The sequence below is a fragment of the Gigantopelta aegis genome, chromosome 6 (assembly GCF_016097555.1).
Source record: "Gigantopelta aegis isolate Gae_Host chromosome 6, Gae_host_genome, whole genome shotgun sequence".
In the NCBI taxonomy this organism is placed as follows: Eukaryota; Metazoa; Mollusca; class Gastropoda; order Neomphalida; family Peltospiridae; genus Gigantopelta; species Gigantopelta aegis.
Window position 1 is genome coordinate 29,468,561 of NC_054704.1, and position 20,636 is coordinate 29,489,196.

A 20,636-nucleotide genomic window follows, 5' to 3' on the forward strand; every position below is an offset into this window, starting at 1 on the left:
TTGTCACTATCTAAACCCATGTATCAATATCATAATTAACTATGTTGACAACTAACAGCCGATGATCAATCAATTGTGGATTAAACAAACATTCCTTTCCTTGCCTTGTTAGATGGTGCTTTTATTGGGTCATGTCTGTTTAGTTTTCTTCAGCACTAAATCTCAGCCTTCAGTGCTTCCAAGAAAGGTCATAGAGATAGACTAAGCAGTTAATTATTGGAAGCTTTTCAATGGAACATGGCTTCCCAGTACTAGATCCTCATGTCTTGTTTCTGTCCTGAAGAACTGAGTGTCGGCATTGTTGTGCTGGCATGTGTGGAAGTGTTAAGCAGAAGAGCTTACTAATCTATATCTGATCATGTATATCCTGTTATATTGCCCGATTTAGATGCAGCCAGCTAAATATCTCATCATCAGCCCTAGCTGCATATTAAGATTAATTTGTTATAAATTAGATACTGACAGTCGAATTAACTGTTGTCTCACATGGAGTAATGGTTGTTTCCTAGTAGACGGTACTTCATGTTATGGCCTGTGTACAGATTCATAATTATGTTGTGGCTCAAGTGTGAAGACAGTTTGATGTGGATACCATTTTCTGCAGTTGCTGGCTTTCGAAGATAGGTTGGACTATATGTAGATATTGTCTATTGATTTTCCACAGTTTTTTCTGGACATCTTGGCAGTAAACAGTGCTATTCTTGTGAACTATGTCTATGTTTGTATGTCGTGACTTCATGGATTGTGATGTAGTTAATATTTATACCAGGTGCGAGAACGACATTATCATGTGACAACTTGTATTAAAAGTGGAAATGCTGTTTTTCTTTGGGATGGTTAATAGATGAAACGTTAAGTGTCAATTGGAAGTAATCTCCACTGCCTGCAGGCTATTATTTACATCAGTGCAATTTACTTAGTTATTGCAAGTGGATGTATCCACTTTTTCAGACGTCAAGAGTTATAAATTTGGCTGGAAACACCACAGAAAAGACAAGCTGTGTCGGTGTTGCCTAATTCTGTGACACAGAATTCAACAGTTGCTGTTAACAATGCTGTGTGCATTTTACTCTTGTATTAATGATTTTGTGGAGGAAGACATAATCCGCAAGCAACACTTGACTGTGTGTTACGTCCTACATCACTGCAGGATTATATAGCTTACAGTTTTCATCTTGTGAAAGTCACACTCAAGTTGGATGTTTGCCATCTGATATTTCTACGCAATGTATATCAATAGCGTTGCAGAATCGGAAGTTTTTGATGATGAACTGAAAACATTTTGTTTACGTTTCACTTCTGAACTGATATGACTATTGGTTAACTTGTAATTTAAATTCAGACATTGCGGACAATGTTTTTGAATTGTGAATTATTATTTTTTATTTAGGTTTCCATTCTAAAATGATATTTATGTCTGCAGGGTTTTTTTTTTAACCTGAAAGATCATTTAAGACATTGAACAATGTTGGATATAGCTGCTGTATTTTAGGAACTTTTTTTTTTAGTTTTCTGTTCTCAACCGATATTTATGCCTGCAGGTTTTCTTTTTTAACTTGAAAGTTCATTTAAGACATTGAACAATGTTGGATATAGCTGCTGTATTTTAGGAACTTTTTTTTAGGTTTTTGTTCTCAACTGATATTTATGCCTGCAGGTTTTCTTTTTTAACTTGAAAGTTCATTTAAGACATTGAACAATGTTGGATATAGCTGCTGTATTTTAGGAACTTTTTTTTAGGTTTCTGTTCTCAACTGATATTTATGCCTGCAGGTTTTCTTTTTTAACTTGAAAGTTCATTTAAGACATTGAACAATGTTGGATATAGCTGCTGTGTTTTGCTGTCGCCGCAGGATCCGAAGCGTTGGTCTCCGTGGGTTGCAGGGCGTGGTGCGGAAGACCGTCACTGATGATCTGCAGGTGAACATCTGGGACCCAATCCACATGGACAAGATTGTACCATCCCTGCTCTTCAATATGCATGATTCTTCAAGGTAAGTTTTATATGTTGTATTTGTAGTCCCCAACCGGTCTGACAGGAGGGGACTGTAGCTTTCATTTCTATCCTGTCAGTCTGTCTTTCTGTCTGTCCATCCGTCCATCCGTCCTTCTGTCCCACATATAGATTCCCAAATTCAGGGCTTCTAGAATTTTTAGAAAATCCACTAGCCATGGGATCAGTGATTTTTAAAATTTACTAGCCACAATTAAAAATTCACTAGCCCTACTTTACTTTAAGTTAATAAAATTTTACTAAATAATAGTAATAATAGATATGTCACCTAAAGAGGGAGATAGAGCTTAAAAACACTAGCATTGAGTGGTTGGAGTCCTAACAGGATATTCATATTTACAAAACAGACTTTAACTGCAACATTTGACTCTTCTTCTTTTTTTCACTAGCCATCGGGCATGGCAATAGTAGTTATTTACTAGCCCAACATTGAATATCACTAGCCATGGGAGTGGGGCTACCATAATCTAGAAGCCCTGCCTAGACCTTTGTTTCAGAATGCCTCGAAATATTGAGCTGAACTTTTGTGTACAGCTTTATTATGTTCTGTTACAGATCATGTTTGAATTTCATGGCAATTTACCCATTTTCCACAGTTATGGCCCAATATGTTAGACCACTGATGAAACCATGTATTCACGTATGTCTCATTAAACAGACAATATGTTAGACCACTGATGAAACCATGTATTCACGTATGTCTCATTAAACAGACAATATGTTAGACCACTGATGAAACCATGTATTCACGTATGTCTCATTAAACAGACAATCCTTTTCTTTTCTGTTCAGAACATTGTATATCTCTTCCATCTGTTTTTCTGTCCCTTCTGTAGAGTTTTTGTGTTACTGTGCACATATTATTCAATTAATTGGTTTGAAATTTGTACAAAATCAATACAATGATACATTTTGTTTATTTTAACAATGTGTTCTATTATATATCCAGCAGTGTGCTATTTTTATCAACTGTCAAAATACAGTTTTATAAAAGCACTTTTAGCTAGTACAGCACATAATTAAACAATAACAACTTTTAATACCATTACTAACTTAACAAAATATCTGTTTTAAAAGTTGTTTTATTGTTTGAATCATAGTGAATTAATTAATTTACCAAAAGAAGAACAAACTTATATCATAAGATTATTTACATATTACCTTTAGGTTTTAAAAAAAGAAGTATTTTCCATGTTAATAGTAATGTACACCAGTTTACATGTTAGAAAACATATTGCTGTATTAAGAGAATCATATTTTTATCATAAGTTTGGGTATAATATATTCCTTTGCCATGTTAGTGTTTATTTTTATTTTCATAATATTATAATATAGAGGATTTTAAACATTAATTAAATTTCTTAAAATTAAGAGAGTCGTCAGCAGAGGTTGAAAGCCCGAGAGATGAGGAACATCCTTCTTACGTTGCTGAAAACGTCCTGCGTGATCTTGTGTGTCGAGCTGCCTATGGAAACATCAAGTCATCCATTACACCAGTATTAGTGTGAGTTTTTTCTCAATATTAAACTCGTTACCTGGTTTTTTGCCAAAAAAAACATTCAAAGGTACACAATAAAAACAAAACCGACCATAAGTGCCCGTAGTAGGTGGTTATGGGTTTGAAATGTTTACAAATTGGACACTGCATTTCATTGTGCTTTGTAGGCGGGATGTAGCCCAGTAGTAAAGTGTTCGCCTGATGTGCGGTCATTCTAGGATTGATTCCCGTCAGTAGGCTGTTTTGGGCTATTTCTTGTTCAAGCCATGGTATGTGTCTGGTATGGTAAATATAAAAGATCCCATGCTACTAATTAAAATATGTAGTGGGTTTTCTCTCTAAAACTGTAATTAAAATGACCAAATGTTTGACATCTAATGGTCGATGATTAATAAATCAATGCTCTAGTGGTGTTGTTAAACAAAACAAACTTTATTGCATACATGTGCTTTGACAAATTTTAAAATGGAGTTCTCTTACTGTATGTACGTCATCTAAAAAAATTATTAAAATATATCCATTTATTTAGAAGATTTTAGGGTATGCTTTTACCCTCCAGACCCTCTGGCAGAAGCCAAGATTACATGTTGTTGTTGGGGTTTTTGTTTTTTCCCAATGAATTGATGAGGTTAATTCATTTTGGTATATTTGACCCTAATGGATATTTTGCTTCTTAGTTACTTTCTCTCCCAAACAATGTCTTAACCCATTTCATATATGTACACTGTTGGTTGTCTGGAAAATTCTATCTTGTGCAATTATGGTGTCTTCCTATCTGATATCGTTGAACACATTTTATATACAGTTATTAGTAAAATAATGCTTTTGTGCATTCATCATATAAAATTGATGAAAATGATGTGGAGACTCCTTTATTCCCCAAGCAGGAGCTAGGAAATAGCTACAGTTCCCATGTACAGTCAAACCTCTCAAAACCGGATCATCTATAAACCGGAATTCCCCCAAAACAGGACATTTTTTCATGGTCCTTTTTTAAAAATCAGAACAGAGTTTAACCTCTCTAAACTGGATACCTCTTAAAAGCCGACAATATACTTGGTTCCAAGGGTGTCCGGTTTAGATTCTGTATGGTGTGTGAGAGATATTATTTATTTATTGTTATAACATGGATATATGTAAAAATAATAATAATAATAATAAAAAAATTAATGGCTTTTCAGTGCCCTATAAATAATTTGGCTCTGAGGTAGTTAATTTTTACAAATTGCAATGATTTTCCCCAGATGTATGAGGTCATAGCTGTGTATAAAAGCTTTGTAATTCCTATGGTTTAAATTAAACTTGTATATATAATAATAATAATACCCAGTAATAATAATAGATTTTTATTCCATAGAACATATTTAAACATCACATACAAAACTGATTACATAATATACAGTAGCTTGTGCTAGCGATTTACACATACAGATTTGATGTACACATTTGTACACTGCAGGTGGGCAAGTAGGTCGTTTGAGGTTGTTTCCATTCTGCTCTTCAGCGAATATGCTGTTGAGCGAAGTAAAGCACCAATGTATATATATATATATTTCTTTATTTTTAATTATTATTATTATTACATGTATTATTTTTTTTTTTTAAAGACGCTTAAAAACACAATGACATTTTTTTTTATTAGGCCATAACAAACAGGATTTCCCTTTTAGTTTGGGACTACTGGACATGGCCATGTTCCATACATGCTACTAGTTGAGCTATCTCAGTGTCATCAATTCAAATCTGATATATACGGCCACAGACCACAATTATTTATGCTATGTTTCTATATAGTGGCTATAGCACTTTTATTAATATCAGTAGGCCCATGAATTTGTTTATGTACCTTTGTCTGCTTGAGGGCAACATACCCTGTCCAGGGCCCTGTTTTATGAAGCGATCTTAGTACTAAGATCACCTTAAGTGCATGAGGTAGCTATGCATTTAAGGTGATCTTAGCTCTAAGATCGCTTCGTAAAATGAAGCCCTATTCTTTCTCCCTCTTTCTCTAAACTTGGCCAAAGTACACCCATTTTCCACAAAAAGCACCACTTTTGTATGGGCTGGAATTACCACAAAAAAGTTACACCTGTATGCTCTGTCTAATAGTGGCCACTTCAAAGCTGTCTGCCATGAAATAATCACAGTCAAACAGCAGAATAGTTGAGGATATATTTCCGGTCAACCAAATGGGAAGATAACTGTGATCCGAGGCCTGCTTCATAATCTCCCAATTGGGGTCAACCATGTATATTCAGGAGATATACCCAGAATTGCACCCGTGTATATATGGCCTAAAACCTACTTTTGTCACTTTATTTTGATGTCTCATAATAAATAAATAAAAATTCTTTCATAAAGTTGTGTCCTGCTCTGGACTACATTCAGTCAAATTATGTTTAGCATTTTGCACATCTTGTAACACATACTACATGATAAAACTCAGATTGTTAAATATGTAAACATTATGTACTTACATTTTACACTTACATTTTACATTTCACAGTGTATCTTTGATGGAAGATATATAACGGACCAAATATGACAATGCTTATTTTAAATTGTACAAAAACTTACAATTTATCTGATGAATAAAAAAAAAGTGCACTAAATGTAAAATTGCCTAAAAAAAATCATGTATCGTTAGATATGTAACAGAACCTGTGAATTTGACACAAAAAGATTGTAAACTTTCTGTTTCAGTAGGTTTTGTGTTGCGTGGAAGAGGCATAGTGCAACATTTATCACATATTATTGGTTTAGGCTGTTCCAGTAAGGAGTACTTAATTGATCCGAGACATATTGATTTTCCAGGGCTTTAGGCAAGCCCCAGATGGTCGTGAGAAGCACGCTTTTTCTAGCTTACACCATTACAGAAACACATTTTCATTGCAGTCATTTAATTAATTTTGACCCCTGCATAAGTCAGTATAATATTATGTATGGTTTTTGGCTGCCATAAATATATATGATTTCACACTTCCTTTAATATAGGAACAGGTTTTCTACCCAATCTACCTCAATTATTTAGTTCATTCTGACTCAAGAGTATGATGGTAGCAGTCAATTATATGCTTGGGGACGTAAAACTATATGTATCCCCAAATACACTATGTTTCCAAAATGAAATTTCAGTTAATGTAAGAATCTATGACAAATTCTTGTGTATTCTAATGAATAAATTATTGATTTACCCATAAAATCAGTGAGGAGTAAGGACATGCAAAATTATTCCATTATTCTGCAATTTGTCTTGCCACACAAGGAATGTTACTCAATAAAATGAATTATTTTCTATTAATAAACTCAGTTTGATTGTAATAGCTCATGTTTATTGGGGGACGGGGATAACTGAAGGTGCAAATTGCTCTGCAATCTTTGCATTTTAATTTTTAATGCACACACACAAAATCAATAAGCAATTTTAGTGACAAGACAAAAATATACAACTTTGTTCCTTTAAAGTTATTAGTCACTCAGACAAACCTTGAAAAATGTATATATAGTTTGCTGTTTGCAAGGGATCTTTTATATGCACCATCCCACAGAGAGGGTAGTACATACCACAGCCTTTGCTATACCAGTCGTGGTGTACTGGCTGAAATGAGAAATAGCCCAATGGGCCCACCGACAGGGATCGATCCCAGATCGACCGTGCATCGAGTGAGCACTTTACCCTAGTTTATATAAAAGATCCCTTAACATATTTTGGTAGGAATAACCTGTATTCTGTGTTGTAACAGTAGGTTCGCCATCTCTCTCTCTCATCATGTGTTAAACTGGAATGGATTGGGGGGGTAGGGGAAGGGTATACAGCCGGGGGATTGACCCTACTAACATCAAATGATATGATCATGAATATATGAGCAGTCAGGAAACATTGAATGAATTAAGATGTGTGTTTAGGTGTGTGTAATGAAGGGAATTGACTTTATCATACACAAATATTGAAACACACTCTCTTTCTCTCTCTCTCTCTCTCTCTCTCTCTCTCTCTCTCTCTCTCTCTCTCTCTCTCTCTCTCTCTCTCTCTCTCTCTCTCTCTCTCTCTCTCTCTCTCCCTCCCTCTCCCTCTCCCTCTCCCTCTCCCTCTCCCTCTCCCTCTCCCTCTCTTTCTCTTTCTCTCTCCCTCTCTCTCTCTCTCTCTCTATCTATCTCTATCTCTCTCCATCTTTCTCTCTGTCTTTCTTTAAATATTTATGTTAGACACAGTATAACTGTAGTGCTGCAGTATTGTTATGTTAAACAAATAATTATTTCGATTTTTAGCCATCTTTGCCTTAATTCATTTTCTTTTCCACTGTGATTGTTTTGTAACAATAACTTTTTCAGTGCAATTCTTGTTTAAGAATAGGCTTATTAAAGTGTTAGTTCGCTTTAACATTCACACAAATAATTCATTTCATATTTACATAGTTTAGATTGCTTTTTACTGATAAGTCACAGTAGTGAAAATCTGTATTGTGCGTTTAATCTGGTGTTTAATCAAGGCAATGTTTAATATTTAGATTTTCGTTTGGTTATTAATTACTTTTGATTATTTCTCAGGAGTGGGGTGGGGTCAGGATGTAACTTGATGATAGAGTAGTCGTCTAAGATGTGATGGGTCACTGGATCATTTGTCCTTGATAGGTTTTCTCATGTCCCAACTAATTCATTCCCGGCCTTTGTGGCGCAGTGGTTAAGCCATCTGACTACAGGCTGGTTGGTACAGGGTTCGCAGCCTGGTACCGGCTCCAACCCAGAGCGAGTTCTTAAGGGCTCAATGAGTAGGTGTAAGGCCACTACACCCTCTTCTCTCTCACTAACAACTAACCCACTGTTCTGGACAGACAGCTCAGATAGCTGAGGTGTGTGCCCAGGACAGCATGCATGAACCTTAATTAGCTAAATATAAGCACGAAAATAAGTTGAAATGAAATTAATTCATTCCCCATAGCTAGTACACAAGTGGCCATGTTATTTTCTGTTCTGTCTATCGAAATATGCATAATAAAGGATATCTTGGTACTTTTCAGTAGTCTTTCTTGCAGCAGTGCATTTTAATATCAATATGTTTTTCAGAATAACCTTTTGGATAACTTTCATTTACATTGTGATATTGAATATTCTTACAGGTCTTTTTTTACATGTAGTTCATAAAAATCTTATGATACATTCAGGATTCTTTTTTTTCTTATAATGGTGGGGGTTTTTCAGGGTTTTTTTAGTTTTTTGATTTTCACTTTGTTTTTCTTTTTTGTTTCCAGACATCTTGATAATCACAAATTGTGGCAGCCAAACAGTTTTGCCAAGAAATGCTTTAAAATTATAATGTATTCTATACAGGTAAGTAGCACTGTATAATAGTCATAAGACTAATTGTGATTATGTGTTTATAAACTCCAGAATCTGTATCTTTGTAAAGACTATATTATAGTTCATTTCATGTTATAAAAAGAAATTACATGACAGTCAGTGCTTATGGTTGGAAAATCAATGGTGAGCAAAAACTGCTCTAACCAGGGGTGGGAATTCTCCTGGGATCAGCTGTTTTCCTCTCATTACAATAGAACATTGCGTTTCCTCTGATTTTATTTTTAATCGTCCTTTCCTCCAAAATGTGTCAGATGGCACAGATTTTAACCTAGCATTTCAAGAATTTCCGAGACCCCTCTCAGTCTCAAATTCATTGTGTTTTTGAGTAAAGTAAATTATGGATATCAGTGTATTTTGAGGCAAGTAGTTTTTTTCCAAGGCAGAAATTGTTTTACATGCAGGAGGCATCTATTGCATGCGTGAATCCATAGGACTGCAAAATGCTAAATTTGGTATCAAAAACTAAGATAAAGGTCTGTGTTGTCCTGTTCGTCAAAAAGGGGTGAGAGTTAGTTTTAATAGTTGGTAGAGAATTCACCTGAGGTGAGAGTTAGTTTAATAGTCGGTAGAGAATTCACCTGAGGTGAGAGTTAGTTTAACAGTCGGTAGAGAATTCACCTGAGGTGAGAGTTAGTTTAACAGTCGGTAGAGAATTCACCTGAGGTGAGAGTTAGTTTAACAGTCGGTAGAGAATTCACCTGAGGTGAGAGTTAGTTTAACAGTCGGTAGAGAATTCACCTGAGGTGAGAGTTAGTTTAACAGTCGGTAGAGAATTCACCTGAGGTGAGAGTTAGTTTAAATAGTTGGTAGAGAATTCACCTGAGGTGAGAGTTAGTTTAATAGTCGGTAGAGAATTCATCTGAGGTGAGAGTTAGTTTAACAGTCGGTAGAGAATTCACCTGAGGTGAGAGTTAGTTTAACAGTCGGTAGAGAATTCACCTGAGGTGAGAGTTAGTTTAACAGTCGGTAGAGAATTCACCTGAGGTGAGAGTTAGTTTAACAGTCGGTAGAGAATTCACCTGAGGTGAGAGTTAGTTTAAATAGTTGGTAGAGAATTCACCTGAGGTGAGAGTTAGTTTAATAGTCGGTAGAGAATTCACCTGAGGTGAGAGTTAGTTTAACAGTCGGTAGAGAATTCACCTGAGGTGAGAGTTAGTTTAACAGTCGGTAGAGAATTCACCTGAGGTGAGAGTTAGTTTTAATAGTTGGTAGAGAATTCACCTGAGGTGAGAGTTAGTTTAACAGTCGGTAGAGAATTCACCTGAGGTGAGAATTAGTTTAACAGTCGGTAGAGAATTCACCTGAGGTGAGAGTTAGTTTTTTCCCATTCCAAACTGTACTGGTATATCAGTCTATGATATGTACTGACATGTTTTCTGGAAAGTACATATAAAATATCCTTTGCTCCTTTATCAATAGAAGTCGCCTATGTGGTGGCAGCAGGTTTCCTCTCTCTCTCTCTCTCTCTCTCTCTCTCTCTGTCTCTCTCTCTCTCTCTCTCTCTCTCTCTCTCTCTCTCTCTCTCTCTCTCTCTCTCTCTCTCTCTCTCTCTCTCTCTCTCTCTCTCTCTCTCTCTCTCTCTCTCTCTCTCTCTCTCTCTCTCTCTCTCTCTCTCTCTCTCTCTCTCTCTCTCTCTCTCTCTCTCTCTCTCTCTCTCTCCAAAGTGTCAACTAGCTAATATGTGCCGAGGTGCTGTTAAACATATTTTTTGTTTCTTTGTCAAAAATTGTAAAAAACAACAAAATTTAATTATATCAGCAAGGTCTTTGTGAATTATGGTAAATTAAATTATGTCTATTTAAGCATTTACTATTTGCATTGACATTTGACAATAATAATTCCAATTTAATGTACTGTTGGTCCAGTAATTCCTTGGACATGTTAATGTTTGATTACTTGGGTTTTTTAAGGCACAACATGGCTATCTAGTGATCCAGATGTTGATGTCTCATCTAGACAAACACACCCACAGTGACCCCATGATCAAGGCGGGCATAATTGGGGTTCTCTATGAGACGGTCATCATTTCTGTTGGTGGAACTATCGGTGAGTTTGTGGCAATTCCAAAATTATACCTAGATTTGTAAAAGGGCATTTGCTTGCAGGGTCAATCTCCACTAATAGATCCATCTTCTCGCCTTGTCCATTCCCTAGTGTTTCCTGATCAAGGCCACGTTATTTGACATCAGTAATGTCAGTCTTCTTCAGTAGACATGCTGTTTAGTGTCAGTCCCCTTCAGTAGACCCTTTCCCCTCCCTTGTCCATTTTAACCAGTGCTTTATGAGTGGTATGTGATCTACATCATGCTGTTTAATATCTCAGTAGAGTCAGTCCCCTTCAGTAGACCCTTTCCCCTCCCTTGTTCATTTTAACCAGTGCTTTATGAGTGGTATTTTAACCAGTGCTTTATGAGTGGTATGTGATCTACATCATGCTGTTTAATATCTGAGTAGAGTCAGTCCCCTTCAGTAGACCCTTTCCCCTCCCTTGTCCATTTTAACCAGTGCTTTATGAGTGGTATGTGATCTACATCATGCTGTTTAATGTTGGAGTAGAGTCAGGCCCCTTCAGTAGACCCTTTCCCCTCCCTTGTCCATTTTAACCAGTGCTTTATGAGTGGTATTTTAACCAGTGCTTTATGAGTGGTATGTGATCTACATCATGCTGTTTAATATCTGAGTAGAGTCAGTCCCCTTCAGTAGACCCTTTCCCCTCCCTTGTCCATTTTAACCAGTGCTTTATGAGTGGTATGTGATCTACATCATGCTGTTTAATGTTGGAGTAGAGTCAGGCCCCTTCAGTAGACCCTTTCCCCTTCCTTGTCCATTTTAACCAGTGCTTTATGAGTGGTATGTGATCTACATCATGCTGTTTAATGTTGGAGTAGAGTCAGGCCCCTTCAGTAGACCCTTTCCCCTCCCTTGTCCATTTTAACCAGTGCTTTATGAGTGGTATGTGATCTACATCATGCTGTTTAATATCTCAGTAGAGTCAGTCCCCTTCAGTAGACCCTTTCCCCTCCCTTGTTCATTTTAACCAGTGCTTTATGAGTGGTATGTGATCTACATCATGCTGTTTAATATCTGAGTAGAGTCAGTCCCATTCAGCAGACCCTTTCCCCTCCCTTGTCCATTTTAACCAGTGCTTTATGAGTGGTATGTGATCTACATCATGCTGTTTAATATCTGAGTAGAGTCAGTCCCCTTCAGCAGACCCTTTCCCCTCCCTTGTCCATTTTAACCAGTGCGTTATGAGTGGTATGTGATCTACATCATGCTGTTTAATATCTGAGTAGAGTCAGTCCCCTTCAGCAGACCCTTTCCCCTCCCTTGTCCATTTTAACCAGTGCTTTATGAGTGGTATGTGATCTACATCATGCTGTTTAATGTTGGAGTAGAGTCAGGCCCCTTCAGCAGACCCTTTCCCCTCCCTTGTCCATTTTAACCAGTGCTTTATGAGTGGTATTTTAACCAGTGCTTTATGAGTGGTATGTGATCTACATCATGCTGTTTAATATCTGAGTAGAGTCAGTCCCCTTCAGCAGACCCTTTCCCCTCCCTTGTCCATTTTAACCAGTGCTTTATGGCTGATATATGGTCAAGTTATGTTATTTAATGTGTACGGTCCATCTGTTTCAATTGAACCATCATCCCAAGTTAATTCAGTGTTTCATGACTGCTATATGTTCACTGCTATCATATTGGATGTGTTAGTAGGGTAAATTCATTTTAATATACCCATTCCCCCCCCCCCCCCCCCACACACACACACACACCACCCCCAAGTTCATTCCAGTATTATTTTACTGCTAGGTCATGTTATTTGATGTCAGAATTGACTACTGGTAGGTCAGTAATATGTTACCTTGTTCTCGTTTATGTTTGATGAGGTCCCTCTGTGCTGGAAGTGTTCAACAACCTCCTGCGCCATCTGAGCATCTCGCTGGATCGTAAGAGTGAGAATGAGGAGAGACGTAAGGCGGAAAAGATATTTGAAGAAGCTATCATTAACACAATTGGTCAGTATAATGTTGACAGTTATTTTAAATTTAAATTTTTTCTTGACATTTTATAGTTACCATTCTGATTTATGTATTTGGAAATTTTGTAACATTGTCTTAAAATAAGGAAATATAATTTTTTATTATTATTATTTTTTATTTTATTTACAGTGGGTTTTTTGCCTTTGTTTGACACCCAATAGATGATGTGTTTTTGTGCTAGGGTGTCATTAAACATTCATTCATTGTTGCCAACAGCTTACCTGACTTATGATACAATGGTTTCATTAATATTTATTTGAAACTGCATACCGTTTATGTTAAATGATGATAAAAAAATGCTCTATTACTCAGGTGAATTTGCCAACAGTTTACCAGACTTCCAGAAGATTGAAATTATGATGTTCATTTTGGGAAAGTTTCCACAGTTCACCAATGATGATGATATATGGTACAGTGTTATTTTCTCAGTTACACATCATTATTTGCAGTGATAACTTAAATTTTATAAATAACATAAGTAGAAAGTCTTAAAATTAATCATATAGATTATATTTAAATGTTTAAGAATAAGAAAAATAGGGCCATATGAAATCGAGGATATTTCAGCTTAATTATAGAAAAGCTATTTAAAATGAAATAAAACCCCTACGCCATTCTAAGTATCTCAGGATCTGTACTAGCATTGGTAATTTTTAGTATTTATGATATTTCCCCATTCTTTACCTGACACATGATGCGTGTAACACATCTTCATTGCTGATGTCATCCTTGAGTAGACTTCAAACTGATATGTATACACTTAATTGTGAACTTTCATTTCAACTTATTTTCGTGCTTATATCCAATTAAGGTTCAAGCATGCTGTCCTGGGCACACACCTCAGCTATCTGGGCTATCTGTCCAGGACAGTGGGTTAGTTGTTGGTTAGTGGTTAGTGAGAGTGAAGAGGGTATAGTGGCCTTACACCTACCCATTGAGCCCTTAAGAACTCGCTCTGGGTTGGAGCCATTACCGGTGCGAAGTCCGATGGCTTACCCACTGTGCCATCGAGGCCGGTTGTGGATTTTCAGTGCATTTTTAACTAACAGCTTGTCGCTCTCTTTTAATTAGTGGACCCATGGATACTCAGCTGCAGATTCATTTGCTCAAGACTCTACTCAAGGTAATTAGTATATCGTTTTGAATACTTCACGATCAGTTCAGTTCAACTTATTTTTGTGCTTATATCCAATTAAGGTTAAAGCACACTGTACTAGGCACACACCTCAGCTATCTGGGCTGTCTGTCCAGGACAGTGGGTTAGTTGTTAGTTGGTTGGTGGTTAGTGAGATAGAAGAAGGTGTAGTGGCCTTACACCTACCCATTGAGCTCTAAAGAACTCGCTCTGGGTTGGAGCCGGTACCAGGCTGCGAACCCTGTACCTACCAGCCTGTAGTCCGATGGTTTAACCACTGCGCCACTGAGGCCAGTACTCTATGGTCACACCATACATTAGTTGTTGTTGTTACTGAAATTAATTAGATTTGTGTTTGGTTAGTAATTGAATAGACCATGTTTTGTTCTAATTGGACCTGGTTTGTGATGAATTAGAATTTTGTCGTAAATGCAGTTGTTTTTCAATCTACGGATATGAATTGTAATAAAAGTCTTTAAATTCTCGTATTGTGTTCATTCTTTTATTTTATTGTTCATTTTTCTCAATCAACATCAATACTCTGACCTTGTTTCTGCTGGCATAGCAACAATGCCTACATCATAACACAATACTTTTACAGCTGCATGCACTTGATATTTTCCAGTTACAAAATTTAACCTGTCATAATGCATGTAAAAAAGCCCAATTGCTTGTTATAAACAGCAACGTAAACAAACTTATTTGGTATTTTTATCGCATTCTGTTGTCATTAACCACTGTGTAAAAGTCTTTGAAGTCTTTGAAAATGGTAGGTAAAAGTCTTTGAAAGTCTTTGAATTTGTTCGGTCTTTAAGGCCATGAACTCTGTAGATTCCTTAACTTTCCAGTAACTATCTGCATTTCCTTCTACAAAATAATGGTGATGCGTGAAGGCAGCTACTGTAAATTATAACTTTGGAATCCTTAATTCCAGTGATTAGTTTCTGTACAATACTTGTAAGAGGTTGGCTAGTTATAAAAATATCTTCAACTTCATTTTATTGTATTCTTTTCTTCTTTTTTGGGGGGGGGGGGGGGGGGTGGAGAGAGGTTTGGGCGGAATCTAGCTCAGTTGGTAGATAACTTGCCCAAGGAGCATTGGTCACAGGATCGAATATCCTCAGTGGAAGTCATTCTCTGATTAGTTTTTTTTCCCCAATCCTGGTATATCAAAAGTGATGGTATGTGCTGTCCTGTGTGAAAGAGCATATAAAAGATTCCTCGCTGCTAAAGGAAAAATCTAGTGGATTTCCTCTTCTTCTTCTGTAGAGATCGAGAGTTGCAAAAAGAAATGACAGGCATAGATATTTTGCAGAGCCCCACAGCTTGGCATCCATCGTAGTACTCATGGTTTCCTCTGATTACTAGAAGTCAAAATTGCCACACCAGCCTCGGTGGTGTCGTGGTAGGCCATCGGTCTACAGGCTGGTAGGTACTGGGTTTGGATCCCAGTCGAGGCATGAGATTTTTAATCCAGATACCGACTCCAAACCCTGAGTGAGTGCTCCACAAGGCTCAATGGCTAGGTGTAAACCACTTGCACAGACCAGTGATCCATAACTGGTTCAACAAAGGCCATGGTTTGTGCTATCCTGCCTGTGGGAAGTGCAAATAAAAGATCCCTTGCTGCTAATCGGAAAGAGTAGCCCATGTAGTGGCGACAGCGGGTTTCCTCTCAAAATCTGTGTGGTCCTTAACCATATGTCTGACGCCATATAACCGTAAATAAAATGTGTTGAGTGCGTCGTTAAATAAAACATTTCTTTCTTTCTTTCTTTCAAAATTGCCACATGTTTGACATCCAATAGCTGATGATGTGCTCTAATGGTGTTGTTAAACAAAATAAACTTTCTTTTTTCTTTTTTTCCCTGAAATAACTATTTTCATGATTTGTTTTTCAGGTGGCTACTAGGTACAAGACGGTAGTCATGCAGAATGCGTTTCCTCATGAGTTCATGCACCCTCTCCTACAGATCTCCCGCCTCGACGACCCCGGTATGAGGATCACCGTCCAGGAAATTCTACAGACCCTTATAGATCGGAACGGCAACTCTAACAAGCTAAACCGAGTCTAGTTAGTATAGTTTTCATTCTGTGGTATGCACTTTCCTGTCTGTGTGAAAGAGCATATAAAAGATCTCTCGGTACTAAGGGAAAAATCTAGTGGGTTTCCTCTAATGACTACAAGTGGGAATTACCGATCGTTTGACATCCAGTAAACGATGATTAATAAATCAATGTGCTCTAGTGGTGTTGTTAAAAACAAAAACAAACTTGTGGGATGCTTAGGAGAAGGATTTGACAAAACATCCTAGCATAACCACAACCTTGTTAAAATATACTTTGGACTGCCTCGTAGAGAGATACGATTTTGACAGAATGGTTTTGTCAATCAGAATTGAATGATTTTGCATGATTAATTGTTAACGTTTACAGTCATAATTTACAGTCAAAATAGTCAGTGTGTCATATCTGCACACATTACACTGCTTTACACATTTTTTCAAACAGTAGAATCAATAGACAGAGCCTGTATTAAGACATTGAGAACACTAAAAATACATTTGCAGTTATACAAAAATACATTAACGTCTTACACCCATAGGTTTCGATCACGCATTATTCTGCTGGGGCAGGACATAGCTCTGTGGTAAAGTGCTTGCCTGATGCGTTGTCGGTCTAGGATTGATCCTCGTTGGTGGCTTATTGGCCTATTTCTTGTTCAAGTCAGTACACCACAACTGGTATATCAAAGGCTGTGGTATGTGCTATCCTGTCTCAGACTTTGTCTTTTAAGGTGTGCGGGTGTGATCGCACTTGTACAGCACACATAATTTAAATCTGGTGAGTGAAAAATAACGCATGTTACACTTTTTGTATTTTGTATATTGATTGCCACTATTTACCATACCATATGTAGCTGTTAGACCCGTTTAATAATACTACAAAAAATAAAAAATGTGACGTGAACGGTAGCGTTCATGCAACCTTTTAATATAGTACTGGTACCTATCTTTGCTAAACACATCGGAAAACACTGGTTTAATAGATATCTTCGAAGATGTACCAATCCGATCAAAGCTCCTTTGCCTATTTAATTTATTATTTATTAGAAACAGTCCACTTTTGTATAGTAATATATCACAGTGTCTGATAACTCATTTATACTGTTCATGTGGGATGGTGCATATAAAAGATCCCTTGCTATAATGGAAAATGTACCTGGTTTCCTCTCTAAGACTGTATGTCAGAATTACCAAATGTTTGACTTCCAATAGCTGATTATTAATAAATCAATGTGCTCTAGTGGTGTTGTGAAACAAAGCAAAGTTCCTTACACTGCTGAGGTTGTCTATTTCAGAGTGGTTCACAGAGTATAAAGGGTTAGCCGATAAATGGAGATCAGCTAAATATGTGATTGTATACAATTTGTGACTGTTGTATATCAATAAATTCACACAATAAATTGCAAACAATTTTTATATGTCATGTGAAATCAAACCTACAAAAATATTGTGTTATTTTTAAACATGTTTTTCTGTTTCATTTAATTTCAGCATCCCTAAAAATATATCTGAACTGGAATTGAGAATTGAAAAGAGCTCCAGACAGGACATCATGTTCATGAAAAAGGTAAGTAACATTCTACAGTAGGTAACAAACCTGTGGTGGAAACCAGCAGGGGTCGACATCAGTGCTGGCCAAATGACTTGATGCCCCTTTTAGTGTTGTTGGCCCAGCAGGGTCTTTGGTGTTTCATATTCAGCAATAACAGTTTTAGATTGCTTCATTATTTTGTCTTCAGCTTTCATGTCATAGATAAACAACAACTACCATTTGTGTTTCTGTTATCACTATAGTCCGTCCCATCAGGAACACCTTTTTTCATGCTATGGAATTTGCTACAAGTTATTTATTTTTGAGCCAGTTGTTTTCTAAATTAGACACAAAATTAGTATTTTTTTGTTATTTCCAAAACACTTTTACTTTTCTTCTTAAGTCAAACAAAACTGAAATTATTTACAAAAAACATTTTGATAGAATGATGGGATGGACTATAGTTTATTTGGTAATGTATGTCTAATATCAATATTATCAGAATTAAATGTTAATAAAAGGACTAATAACCAAGAATCAGTTACCGTATATTGCTGTGTATTAGCCAGCTCCTTGGATAAGCCGACATCTTAATTTGACCCTAAATATCAAGTACAAAATCATTAGCCTTAGTTTGGACAACACAAAATGACAGTATAAAAAAAGCCAATGTCAATTTTGTTTTATCATTATTCAACAAAAGTTGTCTGTTATTAACTGTGTAAATGAGCACAAATAGTGTTCATTAGACATATAGGACAATGAATGATAATTTTAAAACAGACTATAGCTAAAATAGGCCATGCTGTAAGTGCAAGCTTCCAAAGTCTGTGCAGCCATTTTGCATTGTGTCACTCTGAGGGAAATTCAAAGTATGCTTGGATGTTTATGTTAACAGATAAAATAAAACATTCATTTCATTTATGGATTCATAAATTACAATAAGGTATGTATTGAAGCTTATCTGTAAACTTGTGTAAGTTGATATACAAAGTTGATCATTACAGCATTGACAGACACGTGTTGACTTGTGATACAAAAACACATTGATCGAGGCTGGCAAAAGTATACTTTTAGTGCATTAATTCAGAGTTTTTTTCAATCAAATTGTTATCTACCAGTTTTATACATATATTAACAATCAAGATGTGTTGTTTTAACAACGGTTTTATGAATTAAATTAATGTTGTTTGTTTGTTTACAAACATATCCCAACATTTGTTTCAAGACATAATGTAATGTAATTAATGTGCGCAGACTTTTGTGCCACACAGACTAAGGTGACATGAGTGTAGTCTTACAGAGGAAACCCGTTAAATTTTTCCATTAGTAGCAAGGGCTCTTTGATATGCACCATCCCACAGACAGGATAGCACAAAGGATAGCCTTTGATATAGCAATGGTGGTGAATTGAGTGTATAAAGTGTTGTTATTTTCCACAGAATGGTTTGGAGTTCTACTGGTTTCTGTATGAGAACATGCAGATGCTGAGCAACACGGTGGAGAATTTCGAGGCTCTGTACTGCACCATGGGACTCATCTACATTGAACTGGGGGAAAACGATATCTTGATCGAACTCATTCGACTTGCCCTCGACATACAGGTGGGTGCTAACTTGATGGAAGTTTGTTTTGTTTAACAACATCACTAGAGCACATTGATTAATTAATCATTGGCTGTTGGTTGTCAAGCATTTGGTAATTCTGACTAGTCAACAGAGGAAACACGCTACATTTTCCTAATGCAGCAAGGGATCTTTTATATGCACGTTTTCACTGACAGAAAAGCACATACCACGGCCTTTGACTAGTTGTGGTACACTGGTTGGAATGAGAAAAAACCCAATCAGTTGAATGGATTCACTGAGGTGGTTCAATCCTGCGACGCAAGCACCTCAGGCAAGCGCTCAACCGATTGAGCTAAGTGATGTTGAAGTGTCCTTTTTAATGACTTTCAAATTTATTATTATTATTTTTTAATTCATCATCCACAATTTATAACACATACTTGCCAAGTAAATGCATTACTGTGCATCTTTATTTCAAAATGTTCTTGTCAGGGTTTTGTGTAGACATTGTGAGTGGTGGAAACAACCTGCCGAAGATATGTACAAGTTGAGTCAACAAACTTTACACAAGTTGAGTCAACACTTACCTAATGATATAAATAGTGGTCAGCAGCACAGTTTGCAACAATAGCTCATCAAAACTGCATTGACCACCATGAACTAGAACTCTTTGACTTGTATCTGATTCAATCTGGTTCAAGCATTCTGTCTGTCATTGACATGCAGATCGATTGAAAGCAGAACCAATTTGCCCAACCACTGCACCATTGATGTACAAGTGTTATGCCTGTAGCTTATAACTGATAGCAAACGTTCAAGTTTATTTCATCTTTCTAACCATTAATATCATGGATGGTAATGACAGATTATTCTGTTTGTACCTGTATTTTGATATTTAAAGGTCATGTCTCATACTTTGCAAATTTTATATAGTTAAATTTGTAATGTTTATATGAGGATGCATGTTAAGCATATATAAGGACATATTAATAAGTTAATGTTTGTTTTGTTTAATGACACCACTAGAGCACATTGATTTATTAACCATGTTGAGTGGGTACAAGTTTATAATTTTTATATGCCCATCAATGATGGGTCGTATTATGGTATGGCGTTGTCCATCCGTCCGGCGGTCCATCTGTCCATCTGTTACGTTTTTCTTGTCCGAACCATATCTTGAATACAGATGCATACTAATAGAATCTATCACCGTTGTGAGGTATAGATAAGGCAATTCCCACCTGAGGGACAAAATGTATAAAAACATTTTGTCCTGAAGGTTGGAATTGCCTTATCTATACCTCACAATGGTGATTGATTCTTTTTCTTGCCCATTTAATTACAGTAACAAAACATTAATTTTGTAAGCTACATACTGTTTGTTTATTGTAGAACAATTCGTAAACATTTCACCTACAAACAA

General features: G+C 36.5%; 1 protein-coding gene across 4 annotated transcripts in view; it reads left to right on the forward strand.

Moving 5' to 3' along the window:
* LOC121374317 (protein EFR3 homolog B-like) overlaps positions 1-20,636 on the forward strand; it is a 76,590-nt gene that overhangs the window by 34,504 nt on the left and 21,450 nt on the right. For all 4 annotated transcript variants that reach the window (XM_041501378.1, XM_041501379.1, XM_041501380.1 and 1 more), the window contains exons 6-15: positions 1,854-1,994; positions 3,387-3,518; positions 8,762-8,840; positions 10,781-10,916; positions 12,761-12,889; positions 13,226-13,322; positions 13,985-14,036; positions 15,950-16,122; positions 17,606-17,681; positions 19,088-19,249. In XM_041501378.1, the coding sequence (XP_041357312.1) occupies positions 1,854-1,994; positions 3,387-3,518; positions 8,762-8,840; positions 10,781-10,916; positions 12,761-12,889; positions 13,226-13,322; positions 13,985-14,036; positions 15,950-16,122; positions 17,606-17,681; positions 19,088-19,249 (1,177 nt within the window). The remainder of the gene's footprint in view (positions 1-1,853; positions 1,995-3,386; positions 3,519-8,761; positions 8,841-10,780; positions 10,917-12,760; positions 12,890-13,225; positions 13,323-13,984; positions 14,037-15,949; positions 16,123-17,605; positions 17,682-19,087; positions 19,250-20,636) is intronic.